At 36.3% G+C, this 25,703-nt stretch overlaps 1 protein-coding gene across 4 annotated transcripts in view; it reads right to left on the bottom strand.

Moving 5' to 3' along the window:
- Positions 1 to 636: 636 nt before the first annotated feature.
- LOC111384322 (branched-chain-amino-acid aminotransferase-like protein 1) overlaps positions 637 to 25,703 on the bottom strand; it is a 47,168-nt gene continuing 22,101 nt past the window's right edge. For all 4 annotated transcript variants that reach the window (XM_023008588.1, XM_023008610.1, XM_023008595.1 and 1 more), the window contains 13 exons: positions 8,988 to 9,045; positions 8,303 to 8,479; positions 8,093 to 8,193; positions 7,026 to 7,080; positions 6,799 to 6,885; positions 5,527 to 5,578; positions 4,502 to 4,587; positions 3,876 to 3,929; positions 3,662 to 3,745; positions 3,147 to 3,218; positions 2,510 to 2,590; positions 1,559 to 1,594; positions 637 to 1,089 (listed from right to left, as the gene is read on the bottom strand). In XM_023008588.1, coding sequence (XP_022864356.1) covers positions 937 to 1,089; positions 1,559 to 1,594; positions 2,510 to 2,590; positions 3,147 to 3,218; positions 3,662 to 3,745; positions 3,876 to 3,929; positions 4,502 to 4,587; positions 5,527 to 5,578; positions 6,799 to 6,885; positions 7,026 to 7,080; positions 8,093 to 8,193; positions 8,303 to 8,479; positions 8,988 to 9,045 — 1,096 coding nt within the window. In that variant the 3' untranslated portion in view covers positions 637 to 936. The remainder of the gene's footprint in view (positions 1,090 to 1,558; positions 1,595 to 2,509; positions 2,591 to 3,146; positions 3,219 to 3,661; positions 3,746 to 3,875; positions 3,930 to 4,501; positions 4,588 to 5,526; positions 5,579 to 6,798; positions 6,886 to 7,025; positions 7,081 to 8,092; positions 8,194 to 8,302; positions 8,480 to 8,987; positions 9,046 to 25,703) is intronic.

Genomic DNA, 25,703 nt, shown 5'->3' with positions numbered 1-25,703 from the left:
GAAATAACACTTAGGCCCCGTTTGATTCTCATTATTTGCTCATTAAAATGAAAAATATGACCGTTATTCATCACATTAATCCATCATATTAGATTTTCTATTTTTTATGTAAGGTCTGTAACGACTATATTTCCATTCTCATTTTTAATGTGTACCAAACAGGGTATTAGAGAGTTTCCATTAAAAAAAAAAAAGGCCAACAAGGTGCTAATATGACAGCACCCTTGTCAAAAGCCTACGTTTCAACCTAATTGCTTTATGATTCATTTTTTTCCTAATATTGAGATAATGTAAAATGCGTTCTTCGATCATAGTAGCCTATATTAATACAAGATAAGATGATTAAAATCGTCAAGTATTTCAAAATTTTTATTTTCATTCTGAATTTTTTCACTATTCAAACTAATTTCGAATGCAATAATTGGATCAAATTTCACTAAGTTACATATTTAGTAGTAAGTAAGATGATTACTTTTCATTATTTCATGGTTTTTTCTTCATAAGTGAGCATGCATGCCTATTTTCCAAATTTAGCCAAATATAGATTCATTCATATTGTATGTGCATCATAATACTTCACTCAATAATAAATGAGCAACTTTTTTACCATTCAAGCTCATGTGAGCAAACAACAGCTAAATTTAATAATGAATTGTCATTCATACTAATTATAAATTATAATTCAAGAACATTCACTCACAAACTTTATATATTTGAATGGGGGGCGGGGGGGCGTTGGTGGGCAGGGAAAATAGTCTGCATTCCCTATTTGCAAAAGACAACTTCAAACATAAATGATTGCATATGCATATATAATCCTTCTACTTAGCTCAAGAATAGATACCATCCGTTCTTTCTTCAGTCGCCCTCGACCTCTATCCCGGCTTCCCAAGAATAATGGACAATGGTGCTTAGACAGCACACCACCAACGACCATTAAACTAAAAGCCTGTGAAGATATGGCTGTCTCAAGGGAAAGTTTTGGGGCACCCCTGACTCTGCTGTAAGCTTTTTTAAAGCACTCCGCAATCTTCGAGTCACAGGTCCCACGCTGCCATCACCTATTGTGTGACCATCAATCTTAACAACCTAGTACAGTTCAGAATAATAGAAAAACATCACCACACCTGAAGTCAACATTAAAAAAAATTTTAAATGATGTTTATGATCATTTTAACCAAGGAACAAAAGATTTTAAAACCATCGAGTGGACCATACATGTTCTCAGTTCAACCAAACTACATTAATTTAAGAAGTTTATCTAAAGAAGCACCTTTTAAAGAACCTTAAGATTTTGCTTTCCTTCATGCTCTCTGGTAGTAACAATTTATTATAATAGGAGTTATGACTAAAGTAGCAAGGAAACTCATAAATCTTAACAAGCAAAAAAGATCTAGTCTTGACAATTTTATCTGGAAATCGTGTGAAGTAAATAAAAGGAGAAATAAAGGGAATGAACCGTGTGTCAAAGAGTTAAGTCAATGATTTGGGCTCAAATTGTTGAGCCATAAACTACTTATGATCAGTATCAGACCATAATATATTAATAATGACTTACTGGGCTGAGCTCTCCAATAGTTCCTACAGTCCATACCTGCAGGAAAACAGTTAATCAAATGGTTAAACAGAGGAGTATTACCAGAAGCATCATCAGTGACCACTTTGACGAATTACACATGTATGTCACAATTCCCTACAGTCAATGAGAAAAGAGAAAAAAAGGGCGCAATGAAACCATCCATTACTTTCTCATGCAACGGAAATGTGGTAATACATGCTATAACGACCAAAGTGTCCACTTCGAATGGCATACAATCAACTAGGATCCCACTGCCTTGGATATGCAATGAAAAGAATAAATGCAAACACATGAACAGTATGTTATGTGTGACTTTCGATCACAGGATGACAAGAAAACTTATTTTTCCTGTTAAAATATATAATCAGGAAATGTTCAAGAGAATCCTACAGACAATCGAAGATAAAGTAATTAAAAATTGATTGCGTGAACTAGTAAAGTAACAGTACCAAGACTAAATTGATTCTTCTGCACATAAAACATAAAAAGTGAGTTTGTTTTCTTTCTTGAAGAGGCCAAAGATAATGGCTTAAATCCTAGAGGCAAAAAATATTGGGTACAAAAAGCAAGATCTCTCTTAAAATAATTATGGGAAAGAAAGTAAACGGCCTGACTCACATACAGAGACAAAATCACATGCATTATCACTCAATATGTTCAAGAATAAACAGGCGTGAACAGATTGGACACTTCGACAAACTCCTCAACAATGTTAGCATCCAGATATGATTGATTCCTTGTGTATCTTAGAGTGAAAGATATTCTCTGGATTTTGCCAACAGTTTGGTCCCTTTTGATATTGCTCCTCATATTTTTCTTTGGTATCAAGAGTCAAGTGTCTGACTCGTAGCACAGGAATAACCACATCTTTCGAGGATATGTGTGAAATATCCTATATCAGAAGAAATCTTGGCAAATAACAAAACAGACCTCATCTGCCGTATGGAACTCTGATAAACTGATACGCTGCTCCTGTACAATCAACCCTTCCTTTATTACAAGGTCCATGACCTGCAAATACAGATATGTCTTGCTTATAAAGCATGTAAGAGCCAGTAAATTGTCAAAATAATCTTCAAATAAGCATAATATAAAATTACGCATGCATTAACATGCCTCTATGCAAATAAGACAATTAAAAAATGATTTTGCAAAAAAATAAAATAAATAAAATCTGCTAAAATATTCAGATGAAGTTAATCATTTGAAATTGTTGTCTTCAGGTATCGAAGAAGAGAAAAATAATTCTTATATTTCCTATAACCAATCAAATTGTTGTAGTTGAATTAGAAGATTCATTCACACAACTAACATTTCAGGATATTTAACCTCCATGCATGAGGCTATAGAGAGACACAGACATTAAAAAAACAGATCACAGTCAGTATTCCTTATTGAGCTTGCCAATGGAGAATTAGAAATCATCGAGAATCATCTTTTATCAATATTTATAAGTGAAAATAAATCTTATTTGATTCATGAAAAAGCTGGGAAGAAAGAATCAAGCGAATTAAGTACTGCATCCATACATATTGAAAATTTTGGAAGAGTATATTATGAAGCTTACTGTTGCCCGTGTTATGCCAGGAAGACAGTAATCAGCATGAGGTGTTGCTACACGGCCCTTTTTCACTAGAAACTGTAGCATAGGGAGAGAAAATTGTTAAACACTCAATAGATGGTTTCCATAACAAGATGCGGAATGCCAATAATTTGGAGCCAGATTATCTACTGCCAAATGGTCCACGGATAGTGGGATAATTCTATTTTGCCAAATGCAAGTTACTAGCAAAGGGGGAAAAAAATGTCAAATGAAAATTCCAAAAGAAAAAGATCGGGACAAGCAGTGCCAGATGAATCTCCCACCCCATACCACCTCTTTCTATGACACCTCAAGTAAGAACTAAATATTGTCTGATTAACAATGTTTCTTAGGATATAGTGACTGAAAACCACATCAACATTCTTCCTTGGGATGTATCCAATGAAACCTCATCCCGGTACTAGGCTACTAGCTCTTTCCTAGGTATAACGAAGTGCAAACCAAGGAGATTGTATGTTTGTTATGATCAATGATCTTACTATGTTTGTCGCATTTGTTTCTGACACATAGCCATCTTTATCAAGCATGATAGCATCATCAGCACTTGCATTATTCCCTTCTATCTGCACCAACTCCAAAAGTTATTTGAGTCAAACTATATATAACTCCCTAACTATGACAAAGAATTAAGAATATAAAAATATTACAGTAGGATTCTACTTAAGCAAGTTACAGGTAGATTAACCAATATACCTTCGCAAGGATATTGTTAAGAAGGTTGTTGTGGTGAATTTTTGAATCCAAATTCTGCAAAAACAAGACAAAATTTTAGATTCCATGGTTATAAAACTCAACATTGCATAAAGTTTACCAGAGAGATTTATGAATTATAATTGAATAAGGAATGAATTTCAACGACAGTGTACACAGATTGGAAAATTCTGATGATGTGAAAATTTATATGATCCTTGAATTCATGACCTCAATCCGATCAAGTAAAACATTTTCTAGTTTAATGAACTGATTGAAATACGCACTTCTGCTTAGTTTGTACAACCAATTAACTGTAGTTAACAGAAGACCTTCATTTGTGTGATTTTTATGAGCATGAGACATGAGATTAAAATAACTTGAGAATTGAATCACATTAAGGGCGGATGGGCCACAACATATTTTAGTTATAAATTGTAAATGAACAATCTGGGCAGTATGAGATTATTTTAAATGTATCATACCAGTCAGATCTTGCATCTTAGGTTGACCAAGTTAGATCTAGAACAATAGATAAAAGAAAAGAAAAGCGGGATCCGGAGAAGTAATTCAAGCAGATCGTGGAATCCAAAAGGAAGAGATGAAAGAATACAAATAAAGAGCCTTACATTTGGTGAATTACGGCATGTGGTTGCTGTAACCAACGTTATACCCTTCTCATTCTCATAGATTGGGGGATTCCATTCAGCAAGCACTGCGAAGGTACAAATAAAAACTAGGCCTATATTTACCAAAATACAAACGTAATTTTTTCACAGAGTACAAAAGTTTGTTCTTTGCAAGGATAGCAGCACCAGAAAAAGTGAAAAACAAAGGTTTTGGAATGTGAAATGACTATGGGCAACTTGCTCCCTTCATTGACCGAAATGTGCTTTAAAAAAAATCATGTTCTATAACTCATGGATCCCAAAAATAAAATAATTCTTCAAGCAAATTTTACCTGGGGAACCCTTAATTATTGTGCGTCTCATAAGAGCAGAGCAGAACCCTTCTATGTTTTTGCAAAAGAAAAAACTAATACTTAAAAAGTCTAGATAGCTTAGTCATTTCCTGGGGACAGAGTTCTCATCATTGCATCCTTAACTTGAGACAGGCTTTCATTAGACCAATAAACTCTTTTCAGCAAAGTTCCATCTAATTTGAAAAACGAGAACTTGACGAACTGGGGCTGTACAGAAAGGTCCGAGGAAGTTATTTCTCGTCTCCCACTGAAAATATTGGGCAGCCTTTGTAAATTCTTTTGATAGTGATCGGGGTCTTTTTAGCTTACAAATTTATATTACACCAAAATTTTATCATGAGAATTGGTTAAGGAGGAAGCGAAGGAAATTAATAAAAAGTCATATTAAAAGTAGAGCTTATATTTTCCAGTTGACATAAAACATGGAGCATGGTTTTTAGTCTCAATTGGTTGTTTATGCAATTGTTCTATGTAAAAGGTTCATCAGAGACTTTATACATGATCCTTTGGAAATGAGAAGGAGAATAGGGGAGCAAATGCCCACAGCACAACCCAAGATTCAAAAAGCAGGTCATTGGGGCAGAAGTGCCATATAACCTAAACGTGAGACATAGTTTATGCCACAGCCAATGCTAATTATGTAAGGGAATAAGCACTACACATATATCTTACCGATTAATGTACATCCATAAAGGTTTAATGATGGGCTCATTCCAGAAGTTACCTGGAAAACCAGAAAATAGGATGACTAAAAGCATAAACCAATGGAATAATTCTAGACTAGTACAGGAGAAATGTGGAATACCCAAGTTAGTCCCAAGTAATATTTTTGGAAACTTTCATCCGAGGAACAGGAGGTTCATGTTGTAGAAGCAGGGAAAGTTACATTGGAATATATGCCATAGAACATAAAAAAGAATTAAATACAAAAATGCACTCCTTTGGCTATTAAAAGTATCAGGAAACCTGTAATCTCCTTACCACCCGCTTTCCCTGATTTCCAAAACTTCCAGTTCATTTCACTATGTTATCGTTCTTTAATAACCTGATTTTACTGCAGTATTGCCCATAATCAGAAGTCAATCATCACTAACCTTTATTATTTTACCTAATGTGTTCGAACATGGTTGGTATCAAAATGAAGTACTAGCAGTTCAATATTATGATATATTATTCCATGCTATGCCAATATTTAAGTACAAGAATAAGGCTTAGTTTGTGGTGGTTTTGTTGTGACTAGCAATATCTAAGTACTGAACACTGAATTGTCAGTGATATTGTGGGGGTATCAGGCCACAAGACATTTCTCTTTTATTTTCCCATCAGTCCAGCCACAAGATCACCAACTGCTTAATTTAAATATATGAATACCTTTCTTTCTTTTTTTATTTGTTTCTTTGTGGGAAGGGGAGTAGAAACCAGACGGAACATGATCAGTTGTCTCCTTTTGCATATCACCCATCCAAGGGCTTAATATTAAGCTATGTATAATTCATTAGCATGTCTCAGTCCAGGTAACGTGGTATATTATACCAAATTTTCTTTTATGATCAAGGGAAGGCATGTAGGAAGGATTCCTTACATGTTGCTAATTATTTAGATGCAGAGGAAAATGTTGGCTTGGCCCTCCCAAATTAGAACTTGCACCATAACCATAAAGAAAACTGAGGAGGAATTACAGTGAGCGTATAATCATAAGCAAAGGGCCTTGTTGGGGGCATTTTAAGAGGAACATAAAGCCCATCAATTTATTCGGAGAGTTCTCGGTATTCTATACTTTCATCTGGATCTAAATATGGCTAAAGCTTCTTCAGAATTTACCATTCAGTTAACGATTTTCTTCATGCATGTGCACTTATGTAAAAGCAACCCCAAGCTACATTACAATTTCAAAGTTTGCCTACCCTACAAGGGAGGAACCAAATAAGAATAACATCTGCCTACCTTCTTTCCACGTGTCAGAGTGAGTCTAATGTGTGCCTCATCAAACATCCCATTCCTTATTAGAGTTTCAAATATGGCATCCTTCACCTGCAACTTGAAAGTCTTAGTGATAAGTAAAAACAAAGACTACCAGGCTCCAATGATAGGCACAAAGAACAGTTCAATAATTAAATAAACTGTTTGCATCAACAAGTTACTATTTTGTACGTGTATAAAACCACCGTCACCTGTTCACGAGTTGGTACATTGCTAAAGGCTAGAGCTTCTGCTGAGTCAAACAACCTGGAAATAAGAACTAGTTCATTAAATATGTATAAATACATATGCTTGTGTGTAGTTTCAAAACTATGCCACCTGTTTGACCCCCCACTTCTTAGAACTCATTTTTCTCCAAACTCATTTTCAATTGCAAATTTCAAGGGACCTACAATATTTATCAACTTTTCAACCACACATTTCACCAGCTTTTATCAAAAATCTACTAAAAGTCTAATTTTTATCCAAACAAACAGGGGCTACATGTGTGCGCATGTATATTTTATAAGTCAAATGAGAAAGTTCCTACACAGACATCATGAATTCAGGAACATTTTCTCCTGATATTCTGTGCTTCATTGACGAGAGAAGTGAAGAAAAATGAAGTAGGAACACATTCTGATGTCAACTGGTCAAGTAAATCACATTCTTCCCCATAGTCATTTCAAATGTGAGCATGATCATCACTCATACAATATAAGCCCCCGCTTGGCCCCATCAATTTTCATTCCATTACATTCATTTTTTTCTCTTCTATTTTCAATCACACAATCTTCTATAAAATAATATTACACGTAAATCGAAATTTTTTTCTTCTTTTTCAACCACTCATTTAAAAAAAAAAAAAAAACACTATTCCACCCATTTTCATTTCTACAAAATGGGGGCCAAATGAGGGCTAAATCAGTTTCCAAGTCTGATTTTTGTAGACCATCACCACCCCAATTTTGTTAACGAAGCTTTTCCCTTAGTTCACTCAGGTTGAGAAAATCAGTTATAGGAGGAGATTGTCAGAAAAGTAGTTTTTATTAGCTTATTAAATTTACTGACATGTAGAAAAAACACAATAAAAAATTAACTTTTAAAATGGCACACAACCAACTATTAGCAGACAATGAAGAAGATAATTTGACAATGTTTTCCTATTCGTAAGATAATACTACTCATCATAATACTACTAATATATTGAACAAGTTCAATAATGTCAAGTAATTCAAGAATGAAGTATTATAACTTCTCTTTAATCCCTTTCACTTACCGATCTAAATGCTCCTCTAATTTAAATATCTTCCCATTATAAACTTGAAGCCCTTCCCAAACTGCATCGCCACCTTGGACAACAAAGTCTAGAACGGAAATCTATAATGTTCAATAACAAAACCAAAAAACATTTAAACCTTTCTGGTACATTAAAGTATGACATTGAGAGCTTCTACCTATGTGATTCTCTACATTTATAGAAAAGCACCTTTGCACTTTCACGGGGCACAATCCCATTACCAACCCAAATAAGCAACTTCTCATTGGCAGGAACTGGAAGTGTAGGCTGGAGGGATATTATACCACTCTGCTTCACATGGCGCCTAAGCATGTTATAGAAAGGTAAAGATTGCTCCAGCAAGTTGTACAAAGCAGGTGGAAAAGGCTGACAAGTTAAACAGGGGAAAGACGTCAACCAGGTCTCATAAAAGGGTACCAAGGATCTTGTAATTATTCAATCATCATATTCCATCATAAGCATGCAACAAGTGGGCTTCACAGATTAGTATATTGTTATTTATTTCTGCTAGCATGACTTGTCATACTTGACCACATATGCTGAATCATTGAAAAGGCTTCCGAAAATGTAATTTAGAAAGAATTAAAATTGATAATTAACGAAAAAAAAGAATGTAAAACACAGCAAAGATGTATAAAACAACAAGAGGATGCTTTAGAAAGTAATTCCGCAAGACTAACCTGCTACTCAAAAGATTTTGCTCAAAGTGGCATTTTAATATATAAAATTCATTAAGAAGCAGGAAGAATAAAATAAGAAAAACCACATTTGAATTCCAGCATTAGCGTGCACGTGCAATTCTAGGCAGTATATGGTAATTAAACTGTGTTCAACTACTGACTCCAAGAAAATATGCAGGTGCTCTTCTCCTTACCGTAGGATAATAGTTTGCGGCCCAAATGCCATCAAAGGATTTTGGCCCTGCTTCCCGTCTGTAAATGGAAAGTTCAAACAATCATACGCATATGTAAGTGCAACGTTAAAAAGTGTGACAAGTTATTCATTTTGGAAAAATTGCTCCAGTACTAATTTACCACTCCCTTTTCCTCACAGACAATCTTTAAGACTGCAACACTTTATTTATACCTTTTGAAATGCAGATTCTCCATAGTCTTGGTTCTGTTTATGTATGTTATGTTTGCATGATGCAGAATGAGACAAACAATGTCCTTTCTAATATGCAGCATGTTACACTCCCCACCCCAGCAATGTACACACTACCTCTCCCTGAAAGACAAGGAGTACAAAGGCAAACACTCAGTGAAAAGAGCTACGAGTGAACAAGAAAATTCCTTTAAATCTGCCTTAAGGATAGTTTCCTATCCAAAAATCTGCCTTGAGATGATAAGTGAATTCGTGAATGATCCTAGAGAAGTGCACATGGAAGTAGTGTTTAGAGTACTTGTGAAGAAATCTCGAAATTATGGGTTACTTGAATATTTTGTATATTATGTTTAGTTAGGAATAATTTTATTTATTTAAGAGATTACATTCCTTCCCGTCATCATCTGTTGTACCATATATTGAGCAACAAGAGACTTGTACTATCATCGAGAAATATAGAATACATATTTTTCTCATTCATTCCATATGGTGGAAAACACCAACCAAAATTCTGCAAATTCCGAACTTATTACAAATGATGCAAAACTTGCTCCAACCTCGAGTTCATTTGGAATGGATAATTCTTCCTTCCAACTCTCGGTGGAAAAACTGAATGGACGAAACTACAGGGAATGGGCACAGTCAATTAAATTTATTGTCGAAGGAAAAGGAAAAATCGGATATCTTACCGACGATGTGAAGCAACCAGCATATGTGAATCTTCAAAAGAGATGGAAGTCCGAAAATTCCATGGTTATGGCATGGCTTGTGAACTTAATGAAGCCTTCAATTGGTAAAACCTACCTCTTCATGCCAACAACTTGAGATATATGGGAGGCAACCCGTGAGATGTACTCCAACGCTAAAGACATCTCAAATTTTTGAAATTAAAACCAAGCTCTGGCAATTGAAGCAAGGAGAGAGAGGTGACAGATTACTACATGGAAATGACAAATTTGTGGCAAGAATTGGATTTGTGTGTTGAGGAGGAATGGGATTGCCCCAAAGATAGTGCTCGGTACAAAAAAGGTTGGAAAACGAACGAGTTTACGAATTTTTGGCAGGGTTGAGTTGAGAGCTGGACTATGTGGAAGGGAGGATACTGGGTCATTGACCATTGCCATAGCCACGTGAAGTATTCGTCGAAGTCAGATGAGAGGAGTGCTAGCGACTTGTAATATTGAAGGAGACTAGGCTAGCTAGGAGTGATATATTGGCCCTCTTGTTAATATTGGGCCAACAAATTTACACGGAATTGGGCCTATACATGGGTCTAATGGAGTTTGGTCACATGGGAATGCAACCATTGCTAAAAAGACTTATTTAAATGGGCCTAAGGCAGTTGGGCCTAACGGATCAACCCAGAATTTTAGATGACTAATCAAAATTGGATCGGGTCCAAAAAACGAAAGGGACGCCCATTGTGTGATCATTGTCTTAAGCCTAGACATGATGAAAATACGTGTTGGGATATACATGGAAAACCAACAGACTGAAAGCTCAGATAGAACTCCAAAAATAAGGCCTATCAATTTGCAGTCAATTCCATTGAGATAAAAACCTCTACTTCAAAGGGTGCATTCAATCCCAGACAGCTAGAACAACTCTATAAAATGTTCTCCGATTTCCAAACATCTGGTTCGGCAAGTTCATTAGCCCACAGAGATAATTTCTTAAGAGCTCTTAATACTACCACATCCTTTTCCCGAATACCATGGATTATTGACTCAGGCACGTTCGACCATATGACGGATTCCCACTATCTATTTTTCACATATTCACCTTATGTTGGGAACCTCAAAATCAAAATTGCAGATGCCCACTCTCTCCAGTAGCTCGAAAAGGGAGTATTCGCATCTCTAATTCAATTACTTTAAACAATGTTCTTCATGTTCCAAACCTGTCCTGCAGCTTATTATACATTAGTCATCAATTAACAAAAGACTCAAATTCTTCTGCCAATTTTTTCCCTTCTCACCATGTCTTTCATGATCTATTATCAAGGAAGACAATTGACAGTGCTAAAGAATGTAAGGGACTTTACTACTTCGACGAGACGAATGTGATTTGCTAGTTGTGATTCTGCATTTTGTTCCTTCGAATAGTGACATTTTTTATGGCATTATAGAATGGGGCATCCAAATTTTCAATATTTAAAGTCATGTATTCCCTTCAATATTCTTGAATAAAAGTTCTTTTGAGATTTAATGTGAAATGTGTGAACTTGCAAAACATCTTCGCTCCTCATTCACGAAATCTACATAATCATCCAAATTATTTACGATGATTCACAGTGATGTGTGGAGACCTTCATGAATCCCTAATCGCACCCACACAAAATAGTTTGTCACGTTTATCGACGGCCATACACGAATTTGCGGGGTCTATATGTTAAAAGAGAAAATTGAAGTCTGGCCGGTGTTTATAAATTTCCACTCGATGGTAGAAGCCCAACTTCAAACAATAATTCAAATTCTGTGCACTGATAACGGCACAGAATATTTCAACAATACCCTAAAAAACTATCTTCAAGAAAATGGGATAATACACCAAAGTTCTTGCGTCGATACCCCTCAACAAAATGGGATCGCTGAACGAAAAAATAGACACTTGAGGTTGCCCATGTCCTAATGATCACTACAAACACGCCTGCAAAATTTTGAGAGGACGCCATTTTAACATCAACTTATCTTATAAACCGAATGCCAAGTCTTATTCTCAACCTCGAATCTCCCCTACAAAGATTCCAGAAATTCTTCCATAACTCTCGTCTGAACTCAAGCATACCTTTAAGAGTGTTTGGGTGTACAACATTTGTCCATATCAACTCTCATCACCTCGTGCACTTAAGTGTGCATTCATTGGTTATTCACCCACACAGAAGGGCTATAAATGATCCCACCACAAAAAAAAAGTATTCATCAGCTATGACGTCACATTTTTCGAAGAAACTCCTTACTTCCAAAAACCTTCTCTTCAAGGAAAGAAATCAAGTGAAGATCCATTCTTGGAAATTACTCTCTCCATCTGAATCCTTCGCAACCACTGAACCTACTAAAACACCTTGTCCTACTGAATCCCCTAAAGAAGACAATTTGAATCAAGGGGAGCTGCAAAAGAACAACGTGATAAGGAGATGTTAGTTTACTCAAGAAAGCCAAAGTCAAAGTATAAGGGAGACCTCACACTCGAGGTACAAAAAGAGTCAAAACTGATAATAGATCCAGATGTTCTAGGAAATCGTCTCTGAAACCTCTTACATTAACTAGTTTATTGCTCTCAGGAAACAAACTCGATCATGCACCATGGACCCTATATCTAAATTCATAGCTTATAAAGCCTGATCTCCAAGATTTTGAACTTTTGTTTCTAACCTTGACAGTGCAGAAATTCTAAAAAAATTCAGAAAGCCTTAGAAATTCCCAAGTGGAGAGAAGCTGCGATGGAAGAAATGAGGGCCTTAGAGGAAAATGAAACATAGGATGTGATGGAACTACCAAAAGGAAAGAAACCTGTAGGGTGCAAATGGGTGTTTAATGTGAAATACAAAGCAGATGGGACAACTGAAAGGTACAAAGCTTGTCTGGTTGCAAGGGGTGGGTATACTCAGACCTATGTCATAGATTATACATAAACGTTTGCACCTTTAGCAAAGTTGAATACAATTCGAGTACTCTTATCTCTAGCAGCAAATTTAGATTGACCACTCCAACACTTGACATAAAAGATGCATTCTTGAAGGTAAGTTGGATGAAATATTCATGACACTACCTCCTGGTTTTTGTACAGAGAATGGAGACAACAGGGTATGTAAATTGAAAAAAATCACTATATGGGTTCAAACAGTCACCTCGAGCATGGTTTGGTAGATTTGCAAGAGTATTAAGAAATCAAGGATATCACCAAGCACAGTCAGATCACACCATGTTTTTTAAATGATTTGAAGATGGGACAAAAGCTATTCTAATCGTATACATGGATGATATAATCCTTACTGAAGACAATACAATTGAGATGGGAAGGCTTCAAGACTAAAAAGAAGTTTAGGCACTGAATTTGAAGTGAAAGATTTGGGACCAATGAGATATTTTCTTAGGATGGAAGTAGCGAGATCAAAAAGGGGCATTAGTGTTTCACAACGAAAATATGTTATGGACTTGCTAACTGAAACTGGTATGCTTGGATGCAAGCCAAGTGAAACTCCTACAGTCCTGGTAGAAAAATAGATGACAGTGGAAAATTTGTTGAGAAAGACATCTACCTATTACACACTAGACCTAACATTGTATTTGCAGTTAGCATGGTAAGTCAACATATGCATTCGCCAAAGGAAGCTCATCTGGAGGCAGTATATAAGATTCTAAAATACCTTAAAGAGTTTTCTTAGAAAATGATTGTTTTTTAAGAAAGATGGAAAGAATGAAGTAGAAGTATTCATTAATGCTAATTGGACATGATCAATAGAAGACAGAAGATCTGTAGAACCCCAAATAATTCTAGACATCTTAGTGGCACTAAGACGTGAATATTGGATGACTAAAGTATACTCCAGATTTTTAGTCTCATTTGAGACCCATTTTCGACATAGGAAACATTCGATTTGAAAAATGATATCTAAATAAAAGTTGTAGCTCTTTGAGTTAGCTTTCCAACGCACTTTGAATTAACTCAATCGGATATCAGGAGAAGAAGTTATGATAGAAATACTGAAAGCTGTATAGTGTCAACCGAACTACAACCGGTCGACCAAAACTGCCTGAAATGAAAAATTCTCGTTTTTCTCTAGAATTTAAATATTTATTTTTATCAATTATTTTCTCAAAGGGCCACCCACGTTTTTGGCAATAAAAACTCCACTAAATTGAAGCATTTAACCTCAAACTTAAATGGCACCCCTATTTTCTCTTTAAAATGAAATTTTACCCTTTATTTGCTTTAAGTTATGGGATATTTACCTATAAATAGAGACCTCATTTCACTTATTTTTTCTCACACCAAAAGCAAGAGCTTTTACATACTAAAGAAAGAGTTTCCAAGAGAGAAGAAGAGAGGGAGGAAAACTATTTTTTCTAGAAGTTTAAGAAGTGTTTTCAAGCGTCAATTCTCAACGGTTTTCAAACATCCAAGGAGTGCATTTCTTTCAACGTCCAAGTTTCATCGAAGTTTTCAATCCAAGTTTTCAAAGTTTCAAAAGCATTAATCAGAGTAGGTAGAGATGCAATGTGTTTAATCGTGCTAAGTTATAAGTTTCGATTCATGTTAATGTTTGTATGTCAAATGGTACTCCGGTACGGCATATCCCTCTATGTTAATGGTTGTATGTTAAATAGTACTCCGGTACCGCATACCCCTCTATGTTGAAGAAATGTCCGTATGTCAAATGGTGCCCTCGGGTACGGCATACCCTTTCATGTCAAATGGTGCCTCCGGGTACGGCATGTATGAAAAATTATAAAGTTAATGTTTTGAAATGTATAGCTTGATCACGAATGCACCTATGACACCTATTGAGTTTTTCAACTCACGGGTTTAATCCCATCTCTATAGATTGAAGGAATTCTACCTCTGGCATGGATGGAAGAGAAAATGGAGAGTGATGCAACGAGCCCATGGAAATCCGGTGAATAAGTGATTTGAATTTATTTTTATGAAATGTTTTCCAATGTTATTTCTTTAAAGTTTTGAATAACGCAGAATGCGAGAACAAGTTATGTTTCCTTCAAATAAATTACATTTTGTTGTTTGAAAAATGATTCAGTGTTTGTTTAAAGTATTTGAAGTATTGTTATTTAAATTATTATCCAAAGATGTAAGCTTGCGCTAAAACGTATACACTTGTTACTAAACCACCGGTTAAGTTAAGTAAAGTAAGTAGCGTTCCGGTCCACTAGGGGTCGGGACGTTACAGCGTGGTATCAGAGCAAGGTTTAATCGGTTCTGTAGATCAAGTATGTTTTTTTGAAAAAAAACGGTTTAGCCGGTTCTGTAGACCAAGTATTTTTTTTTTAAAAACAAAAGGAAAATGAAAAGTTTAATGTATTCCATGGCATCGTGCATCCATCCATCAATCTCATCCTATGGCCCAAGTATGTTCATGTTTAAAGTTAATGATTATATTTATGTTATGATGCTTTGAAATGATTTAGAGATGTGTTATTTAAAGATATGTAATGGACTTGGGCAAAAGCTAAGGGTTTAAAGGGAATTGCATGATATGAAAGTTTAAATATTTGCATGTTTTCTTTAAGCAAAGAAAAAGTATAATGTATGTGAAAATGCAACAGATATGGCTCGTAGAAAGGCTAGGACATATAGAGAAACATTGGACCGTAGAATTGCTATTCATTCCTATGAAAACTATGTAACTGATCCGACCCGACCGCTTAGCGAAATGTGTATGACATCTATGAGAGATGCATGACGACGGTTAATGCTGGAATGGAGATCACGCATATCGAGGCCATAAATAACCTCACACACTCCCTCCCACCTCAATGGGGAGATATGGGAGTCACGGTTAGAGATGAAATGTTAGAAGGCAACCTAAACCTGTTCGAGTTTGAGAGGTATTGCCATGCCCTGATTGATTTGTGGGATGATGTAATCTATGAGGAGCCTGAGGAGGAACCTTTAGCTGAGGAAGAAGATCCTGAAGAAGAACTCGAGGATGATTTAGAGAATGATCTTGAGCCTGAGCCACAGGTTGAGATGGACATAGAGTCCGGAACTGAGGCGGAAGACTTCTCCGAAGATGAAGCTCCACCAAAGAAGATCCGTAGAACTTATAGGGATTAGATTTAAATCCTTGTAATAGCTTCCCTTATGTCAAGAAATAAAATACTATCTTCTTTGCTTTAGTTTTCGAAGAATGAAACTAATAAGAACCATATATTTTGTCTAAAGGAAATGGCCCGAGCAAACCAAAACTTGCTAAGAGACCTCCTCCGAGCGGTTCAAGACCTAGGCAGGCAAAACCCGAACCAAGCTCAACCCCTACCACTAGCTCCTAATGTTCCAAACCATGCTTCAGTGGTCGAGCAATTTCGAAGGCACAAGCTCCCTACCTTCAACGAAGCAGCTGATCCACTTGCAGGCGAGGAGTGGCTTCGCAAGTTGGAGCGTATATTCCGATTGGTAGGGTGCACGGACGCTTAGAAAGTCTAGTGTGCTGAGTTCATGTTCTCCGGTGATGCAAGTCACTAGTGGGACTTAATGTCAAGAACAAAGACCCTTGAGCAACAAGCAGAATTGACTTGGGAGCAATTCAAAGGGGAAGTAATGGACAAGTACTTTCCCCAGTCCTTGAGGGATCACAAAGAAAGTGAATTCCTCCAACTCAAGCAAAAGACTATGTCCCTGACTGAGTATGAGAGGAAGTTTGATCAACTTTCAAGGTATGCTCCACATCTGGTGGATACGGAAGATAAAAAGGTACGAAAGTTTAAACAAGGGTTGAACTCGGATATAAGCATGATACTTATGTCCCATCGCTTCACCGCATACCGTGAAATGCTGGAAAGAGCTCATGCTATTTGGTACCAGAAAACTAGTGCTGAACAACATGGTCAACTGTTCAATCAACCGGACAATGGTAATATGGGAAAGAGGAAATGGAATGGCCAGGACAAGGGAAAAGGCAAGTGGCAGAACAAGAAAGCTAATGGCGGAGCCAATGCCAGCAAAATTATTGTGCCGGTTATTGCGCCTTGTTCTAAGTGTGGAAGGACACATCGTAGCGAGTGCTTACAAGGGAAAAATGTCTGTTTCCGATGTTTCAAGCCAGGACATATCATTAGGGATTATCCCACACATACCCAGAAGAAGGATGATAACAGCGACCAGAACCAGAAAGGGAAAGCACGAGTTTTTGCATTGACTCAACAGGATGCAGAGGAAATCTCTAATGTCATAGCAGGTACTCTACTGATAGCCAATACACCTGTTTATGTATTGTTTGATTCAGGAGCTACACACTCATTTGCTTCAACAACTTTTATGGCTAAATCTAGTATTACCTGTGATAAGTCGGAAGGTCCATTAGAAGTTAGTATTCCTTCGGGCAACCCTTTGAATACTGATAGAATAGCCAAGTCAATAAGTATCGAAATTGAAGAAAAACCAATGGAAGCGAACCTATACATGATAGAAATGAAGGATTTTGATGTAATACTAGGCATGGATTGGTTAGGTTGTATTTACGCCACCATCCGATGTAAGGAAATGGAAGTATCATTTCAGAAACCAGGAGAGGAACCATTTTCGTTCCCTGGAATGAAGACGAAACCCCTTATTCGACTAGTATCGGCTTTTCAAGCTGAGAAGATGTTGAGAAAAGAAACATGTCAAGGATATTTAGAAAACATCTCAGGAGGGAAACAAGAGACGATAAATGTTGAAGACATACCAATAGTACGGGAATTCGTAGATGTGTTTTCAGAAGATCTATCTGGTATTCCACCAGATAGGCAAGTGGAATTCACCATAGACCTAATTCCCAGGGCGGCACCAGTATCTAAGACCCCACACCGAATGGCCCCAAAAGAACTACAAGAAGTAAAGAAGCAGTTGCAAGAACTCCTAGATATGGGCTTCATATGACCAAGCGTATCTCCATGGGATATGCCGGTGTTGTTTGTAAAGAAGAAAGATGGAAGCATGAGGATGTGCATCGATTATAGGGAGATAAATCGATTAACCATCAAGAATAAGTACCCACTGCCGAGGATCAAGGATCTGTTAGATCAACTGAAAGGAGCTAAGGTATTTTCCAAGATCGACTTACGATCGGGATACCATCAACTAAAAGTAGAGACAAAGGATATACCTAAAACAACTTTTAGAACTCGATATGGACACTACGAGTTTACGGTGATACCGTTTGGGCTAACCAATGCACCTGCAGTGTTCATGGACCTAATAAATCGAGTGTTTCATCAATACTTGGATAAGTTTGTCATAGTCTTCATCGATGACATTCTGATATATTCCAAGAGTAAGGAGCAACATGAAGAGCACTTGAGAATAGCCTTAGAGGTATTACACAAGGAGAAACTGTATGCCAAATTCAAGAAGTACGAGTTTTGGCTTGAACGAGTTGGATTTCTTGGACATGTAGTTACTGCCCAAGGGATTGAAGTAGATCCAGCAAAAGTAGAAGCAGTAACCAACTAGAAAGCACCAACAAATGCTGGCGAAGTACGGAATTTTCTAGGATTGACTGGATATTATAAGAGATTCATAGAAGGATTCTCCAAAATAGCTGGACCAATGACGCAGCTTACAAGGAAGGGAGTAAAATTCCAATGGACGAAAAAATGCGAACAAAGTTTCCAAGAACTTAAGCAGAAATTGATATCAGCACCTGTATTAACAATACCTGAAGGTACGTAAGGGTTTGTTATATACAGCAAGGATTGGGATGTGTACTAATGCAGAATGGAAAAGTGATAGCCTATGCTTCAAGACAATTGAAGAAACATGAGCAGAACTACCCGACGCATAATTTAGAACTTGCAGCGGTAGTACATGCTTTGAAGATATGGCGACACTACTTGTATGGACGGAAGTGTGATATCTACACAGATCACAAAAGTCTCAAGTATTTCTTTACACAGAAGGAATTGAATATGCGATAAAGACGATGGTTGGAATTGGTGAACGATTACGACTGCACTATTCACTACCATCCGGGTAAGACTAATGTTGTGACCGACGCTCTAAGTAGAAAATCAATGAGACAATTGACGTCACTACCCACCTCTCAAGTGGAGTTAGTCAAGGATTTGGAAAAGTTGCAGATCGAAGTGGTTACCACACCAGGACAAGTCACTGCTCGTCTAGCAGCTTTAATAATTCGACCTACTCTTAGAGATCGAATTATAGAAGCACAAAATAAAAACTCATTTTTGTAGAAGATTAAGAATGAAGTTGGTATCGATAAGAAAAAGGACTTTGGAGTAGCTGAGGATCAGATACTGATATTTAGAGGAAGAATTTGCGTGCCTAAGGATGAAGCCTTGAGAAACGAGATATTGAAAGAAACTCATTCCACCCCATACACCGCACATCCCAGTGGTACGAAAATGTATCGAGATCTTCGAGATACATTTTGATGGAGAAATATGAAAAGAAGTATAGGGTTTTACGTGTAGAAGTGCATGGTATGTCAACAAGTTAAGGCAGAACACCAAAAACCAGCTGGATTGTTAAATTCACTAGATATACCAGAATGAAAATGGGAAAATATCACGATGGACTTTGTGGTTGGATTCCCGAAGGCAGCAAGAGGAAATAATGCTATATGGGTAGTAGTGGATCGACTAACGAAGTCAACTCATTTTCTTCCAGTGAAAATGACATTCAGTTTAAACCAATTGGCACAGTTGTACATTAAAGAGGTTGTGAGATTACAAGGTGTACCTATATCTATTGTGTCTAACAGAGACTCAAGGTTCACGTCCAAATTTTGAAAAAGTCTACAAGGAGCTATGGGAACGAAGCTGAACTTTAGTACAACATATCACTCTCAGTCCGATGGTCAGTCTGAAAGGACCATCCAAACTTTGGAAGACATGCTGAGAACATGTGTTTTGGTTCTAGGAGGTAATTGGGAGTCATACTTACCTCTAGTAGAGTTCACTTATAATAACAGTTTCCATGCAACTATTGGAATGACACCATACAAAGCTCTCTATGGTAGAAGATGTAGATCACCTGTTCATTGGGATGAAGTAGGAGAGAAGAGATTTTTAGGACCAGAAATAGTTGAAAGGACGGTCGAGGTAATCGATAAGATCCGTGCAAGAATAAAGGCAGCACAGGATCGACAAAAGAGCTATGCAGATACAAGGAGGAAGGATTTAGAATTCCAAGTTGGGGATAAAGTGTTTCTGAAAGTAGCACCGATGAAAGGTGTACTTAGATTTGGAAAGAAAGGCAAGCTACGACCTCGGTATATCGAACCTTTCGAGATACTTGATAGAGTCGAAAATTGGCTTACCGACTAGCTTTGCCACCTGAATTATCGACAGTGGACAATGTATTTCATATATCGATGATAAAGAAGTATGTACATGATCCTAATCATGTAGTGAGTTATCAAAACTTGGAGGTACAGAAAGATTTATTGTACAAGGAACTACTGATCAACATATTGGATCGAAAAGTGCATAAACTAAGGAATAAAGAGATTCAGCTGGTTAAGATACAGTGGAATCATCACGGCGTAGAAGAAGCCACTTGGGAAGAAGAAGAAGCCAAAGACAAGTATCCAACACTATTCGCCTAATCAGAAGGTAAATTTCGAGGACGAAATTTTAATTAAGGTGTGGGGGATGTAGAACCACAAATAATTCTAGACACCTTAGTGGCACTAAGACATGAATATTGGATGACTAAAGTATACTCCAGATTTTTAGTCTCATTTGAGACCCATTTTTGACATAGGAAAAATTCGATTTCGAAAATGATATCTAAATAAAAATTGTAGCTCTTTGAGTTAGCTTTCCATCACACTTTGAATTACCTCAATCGAATATCAGGAGAAGAAGTTATGATAGAAACACTGAAAATTGTGCAGTGTCAACTGGACTACAACCGGTCGACCGAAACTGCCTAAAATGAAAAATTCTCGTTTTTCTCTAAAATTTAAATATTTATTTTCATCAATTATTTTCTCAAAGGGCCACCCACGTTTTTGGCAATAAAAACCCCACTAAATTGAAGCATTTAACCTCAAACTTAAATGGCACCCCTATTTTCTCTCTTAAATGAAATTTGATCCTTCATTTGCTTTAAGTTATGAGATATTTATCTATAATAGAGACCTCATTTCACTCATTTTTTCTCACACCAAAAGTAAGAGCTTTTACATACTAAAGAAAGTTTCCAAGAGAGAAGAAGAGAGAGAGGAAAACTATTTTTCCTAAAAGTTTAAGAAGTGTTTTCAAGCATCAATTCTCAACGGTTTTCAAGCATCCAAGGAGTGCATTTCTTTCAACGTCCAAATTTTATCGAAGTTTTCAATCCAAGTTTTCAAAGTTTCAAAAGCATCAATCAAGGTAGGTAGAGGTGCAATGTGTTTAATCGTGTTAAGTTATAAGTTTCGATTCTTGTTAATATTTGTATGTCAAATGGTACTTCCGTACGGCATATCCCTCTATGTTAATGGTTGTATGTCAAATGGTACTCCGGTACGGCATACCCCTCTATATTGAAGAAATGTTTGTATGTCAAATGGTGCCCTCGGGTACGGCATACCCCTTCATGTCAAATGGTGCCTCCGGGTACGACATGTATGAAAAGTTATAAAGTTAATGTTTTGAAATGTATAGCTTGATCACGAATGCACCTATGACACCTATTGAGTTTTTCAACTCATGGGTTTAATCCCATCTCTACAGATTGAAGGAATTCTACCTCGGGCATGGATGGAGGAGAAGATGGAGAGTGATGCAACGGGCCCATGGAAATCCGGTGAATAAGTGATTTGGATTTATTTTTATGAAATGTTTTCCAATGTTATTTCTTTAAAGTTTTGAATAACGCAGAATGCAAGAACAAGTTATGTTTCCTTCAAATAAATTACATTTTGTTGTTTGAAAAATGATTCAGTGTTTTTGTTTAAAGTATTTGAAGTATTATTATTATTTAAATTATTATTCGAAGATATAAGCTTCAGCTAAAACGTATACACTTGTTACTAAACCACCGGTTAAGCTAAGTAAAGTAAGTAGCGTTCCGATCCACTAGGGGTCGGGGCGTTACAAGATCAACTACTGGCTATTGTAATTTCGTATAGGAAAATCTCGTAACGTGGTAAGAAATAGAATGTAGTAGCCAGTAGCAGTGCTGAAGCAGAATTCAGAGTAGCTGCCCAAGGAATAAGTGAAGAATTGTAGATTAAGAAACCATTAGAAGAATTACAAATCACGATGAGAGTCCCAGTCAAACTATACTGCGACAATAAAGCAACTATCAACATCTCTCTCAACTAAGTTCAACATGACAGAACTAAATATGTAAAAGGGGACATGCTCTTCATCAAGGAGAATGTTGAAAATGGAACTATTTGTATGATATAAGTTCCAACCAAAGATCGGACTGTAGACATCTTCAGCAAATGCTACATCGACAAACTTTTGATAAGTGAATTTGCAAGTCAGAAGTGATCAATATCTATGATCCAATTTAAGGGGGAGTGAAGAAATCCCAAAATTATGGGATACTAGAATATTTTGAATATTATGTTTAGTAAGGAATAATTTTATTTTTTCCTTAAATTATTTTTTAAATAAGATTACATTCCTTCTCGTCATCTTCTATTGTACTATATATTGAGCAACATGAGACGTGTAATATCATTGAAAAATATAGAATACATATTTTTCTCAATCATTCCATAACTTGAACAACTAAATTCATTGTAAAGCGAGACATTCATTAAAAAACCACCTTTGTAATTTGGATTGTATTTCTCAATCTACTAAATGGTGGTTTTTGACCATTTTTCAATTTTTCTTCAATTTTCACCTCTAAAATAATTATTTCAAAATCTACGCTAAAAAGGAATGAAATTTAGACAATTATTTTCAATTATATCCTCCCTAAAACAATTATTTTCAATATTTCTTCCAATTTTATCATCTAAAACAATTATTCAAACACATTTATAACTCTTTTATATATGGGCACGTGTAATTTTATTATCTTAAAAAATTTCAAAACAACGGGATAATAAACTCTCAAGCATGACTTTGACTGTTTTAAAAATAGCTAATAAAAATACCCAAAATCGGACCTTTCATAAATGTCCAAAATTGGTACTTTAAAAAATCCACATATAAAAATCCCGATTATTGAAATATTTTGTATTATTGTATAGTTGATTTTTTACCTTAGTTAGATTAGGTCAATTTCAATATTTCCGTAGTTATATGTTTACCTTTCTTATTCTATGTTTGTAATATATATTAAGGCCCTTAGTGATGTAAAATTATTCATTGAAAAAAAGAATACAATATTTGATTCCACACTTCATGTTTCTACATGATATGAGCGCTCGGTCATTCTTGACCTAGCCATCAACCGTCAATGGCGAAACACAAAAAATAGCAACCGGTTGACAACATTTGAGCCCCAAAGCGGTGAAGTAGAATCTCTCTCTACCATGGGCTCCAGCAAACTGGATAATTGTCTTTCCAGCTCGTCGTGAAAAGATTGAATGGAAAGAATTATCGGGAATAGGCTCAGTCAATCAAGCTCATTGTCGATGGAAAAGGAAAACTAAGGTATCTTACAAGAGAAACGAAGCAACCTACCTCAACTGATGCCGCCCTTCTACAAAAATAGAGGTCAAAGAATTCACTAATAACTGTGTGAGTAGTTAACTCCATGAAACCGGCAATTGGAAAAACATCTCTTTCTACTAACGGCAAAAGGTGTGGGATGTCGTCGTGATATGTACTCCAATACAGAGGATTCTTTGTATGGTCTCAAACAGTCATCAAAAGTATGGTTTGACAGATTTGTAAGAGTACTGAGAAGGCAAGGATATCAGCAAGAAAAATCAGATCGTTCTGTGTTCTACCAATTATCTAAAGATGGGACAAAAACAATCCTAATTGTATATGTTGATGACATAATACTAACGGGAGATAACATGGTGGACCTAGAGAGATTGAAGAAAAAGTTGGTAGCAGAATTTGAAGTTAAGGATCCGAGATGGAATTGATACTTCTTAGGGATGGAAGTAGCCACATCGATATCAATGTTTCACAACGTAAATACACTCTTGATCTCTTGATCGAAACGGGCATGTTTGGATACAAACCAAGTGACACACCTATGGACGCAAGAAGAAAATGAGTAGACATGGGAAAACCAGTCGAAAAGGATAGATATCAACGGTTAGTTAGCAAGCTAATCTATCTCTCACACACAAGACCTGACATTGCATTTGCTATTAGTGTGGTAAGTCAACACATGTATTCTCCAAGAGAAACTCACCTAGAAGCAGTTTACAGAATCCTTAAATATCTCAAAGGTACCCCTGGAAAAGAACACTTCTTTGAGAAAAACAAAAGAAAAGAACTAGAAGTCTTTACCGATGCAAATGGAATGGATCAATAGAAGACAGAAAATCGACTAATGGCTATTGTACCTTTGTATAGGGTAACTTGGAGAAGTAAGAAGCAGAATGTGGTAGCAAAAAGTATTGCTGAAGCTGGGTTTAGAGCAGTTGCACAAGGAATATGCAAAGAACCATGGATAAAGAAATTATTGGAAGAATTACGGGTTATGGTGAATTTTCCAATCAAATTGTATTGCGTTAATAGAGCAGCTATCAACATCTCCGTCAATCCAGTCCAACACGTCGAACCAAACACGTTGAAGTGGACACACACTTCATCAAAGAAAAAGTTGAAAAAGGGATTATACGTATGACCTATGTACCTACCAAAGAATAGATCGTAGAAATTTTCGCCAAAGAACTATCTCAACAAAACTTCGAGGATTTTATCTACAAATTCGATATGGTCAACATTTACGATCCAATTTGAGGGGCAATGTAGAAATCCCGATTATTGAAATATTTTGTAATATTGTATAGTTAGTTTTTTACCTTAGTTGGATTAGGTAAATTTCTACATTACCCTAGTTATAAGTTTACCTTTTTTTATTCTCTGTTTGTACTATATATTAAGGCCCTTATTGATGTAAAATTATTCGTTGAAAAAAGGAATACAATATTTGATTCAAAATTCCACGTTTCTATAAAGGTACCCCAAAACTCCCAAGCAGACCCTAAGGAGAATGATAACTATCTATCATCAGCTTGAAAGAGAGGGGGAGAGAGAGAGAGTTGGAATATCTGCAAGCTCGTATAGCAGATTTCTGAATGATCAGTTTTTCCAGCTCATATGTGTTGTAGCCATTGGATAATTGTAGATAGAATTTCAATGAATTCTTTCCTTTCTTTACATTGCCTTGCCTAGTTTTTCTATCTTAATAGCAGAATCATAGTTTATATGTATTATTTCCAACGTTATTATTAGATACGTAGTCAACATAAATAGGATCTATTGTTATTAGTGCAAAAATTATTCTTACATGTGCTTCTAGTCTTGAAAGAAAACAAAAATAAATATTGAAGAGGGATGCCAGAAATGGAGGCAATGATCTCCTTATTTATGAACTTTGCAGAATCCCATTTCTCTCTGTCTCTTTTTCCACGACTATTTGGGGGGTCTGTTTAACTCACTTTCCTTGTTTCAACATATTTGCTTCCCTTTTTTTAGTACAATTACATTTACCTGATTCTCTTCCCTATTCTACACTTTATTCACTTCAAAAAAAAAAAAGAAGACCTTTGGACTCTTCACAACCATAATCTTCTTTAAATAGACAAAAGGCAGAAATATGCAAAATTTATTACTTCTCTTGCACAGCTCAGAAAGGAAGTAGTATTGTTGGCTGAATAAATAGA

The sequence above is a fragment of the Olea europaea genome, chromosome 3 (genome assembly GCF_002742605.1).
Source record: "Olea europaea var. sylvestris chromosome 3, O_europaea_v1, whole genome shotgun sequence".
NCBI lineage: Eukaryota > Viridiplantae > Streptophyta > Magnoliopsida > Lamiales > Oleaceae > Olea > Olea europaea.
The sequence above is the reverse complement of the archived record's forward strand: the minus strand, read 5'-3'. Positions and strand labels throughout refer to the sequence as shown.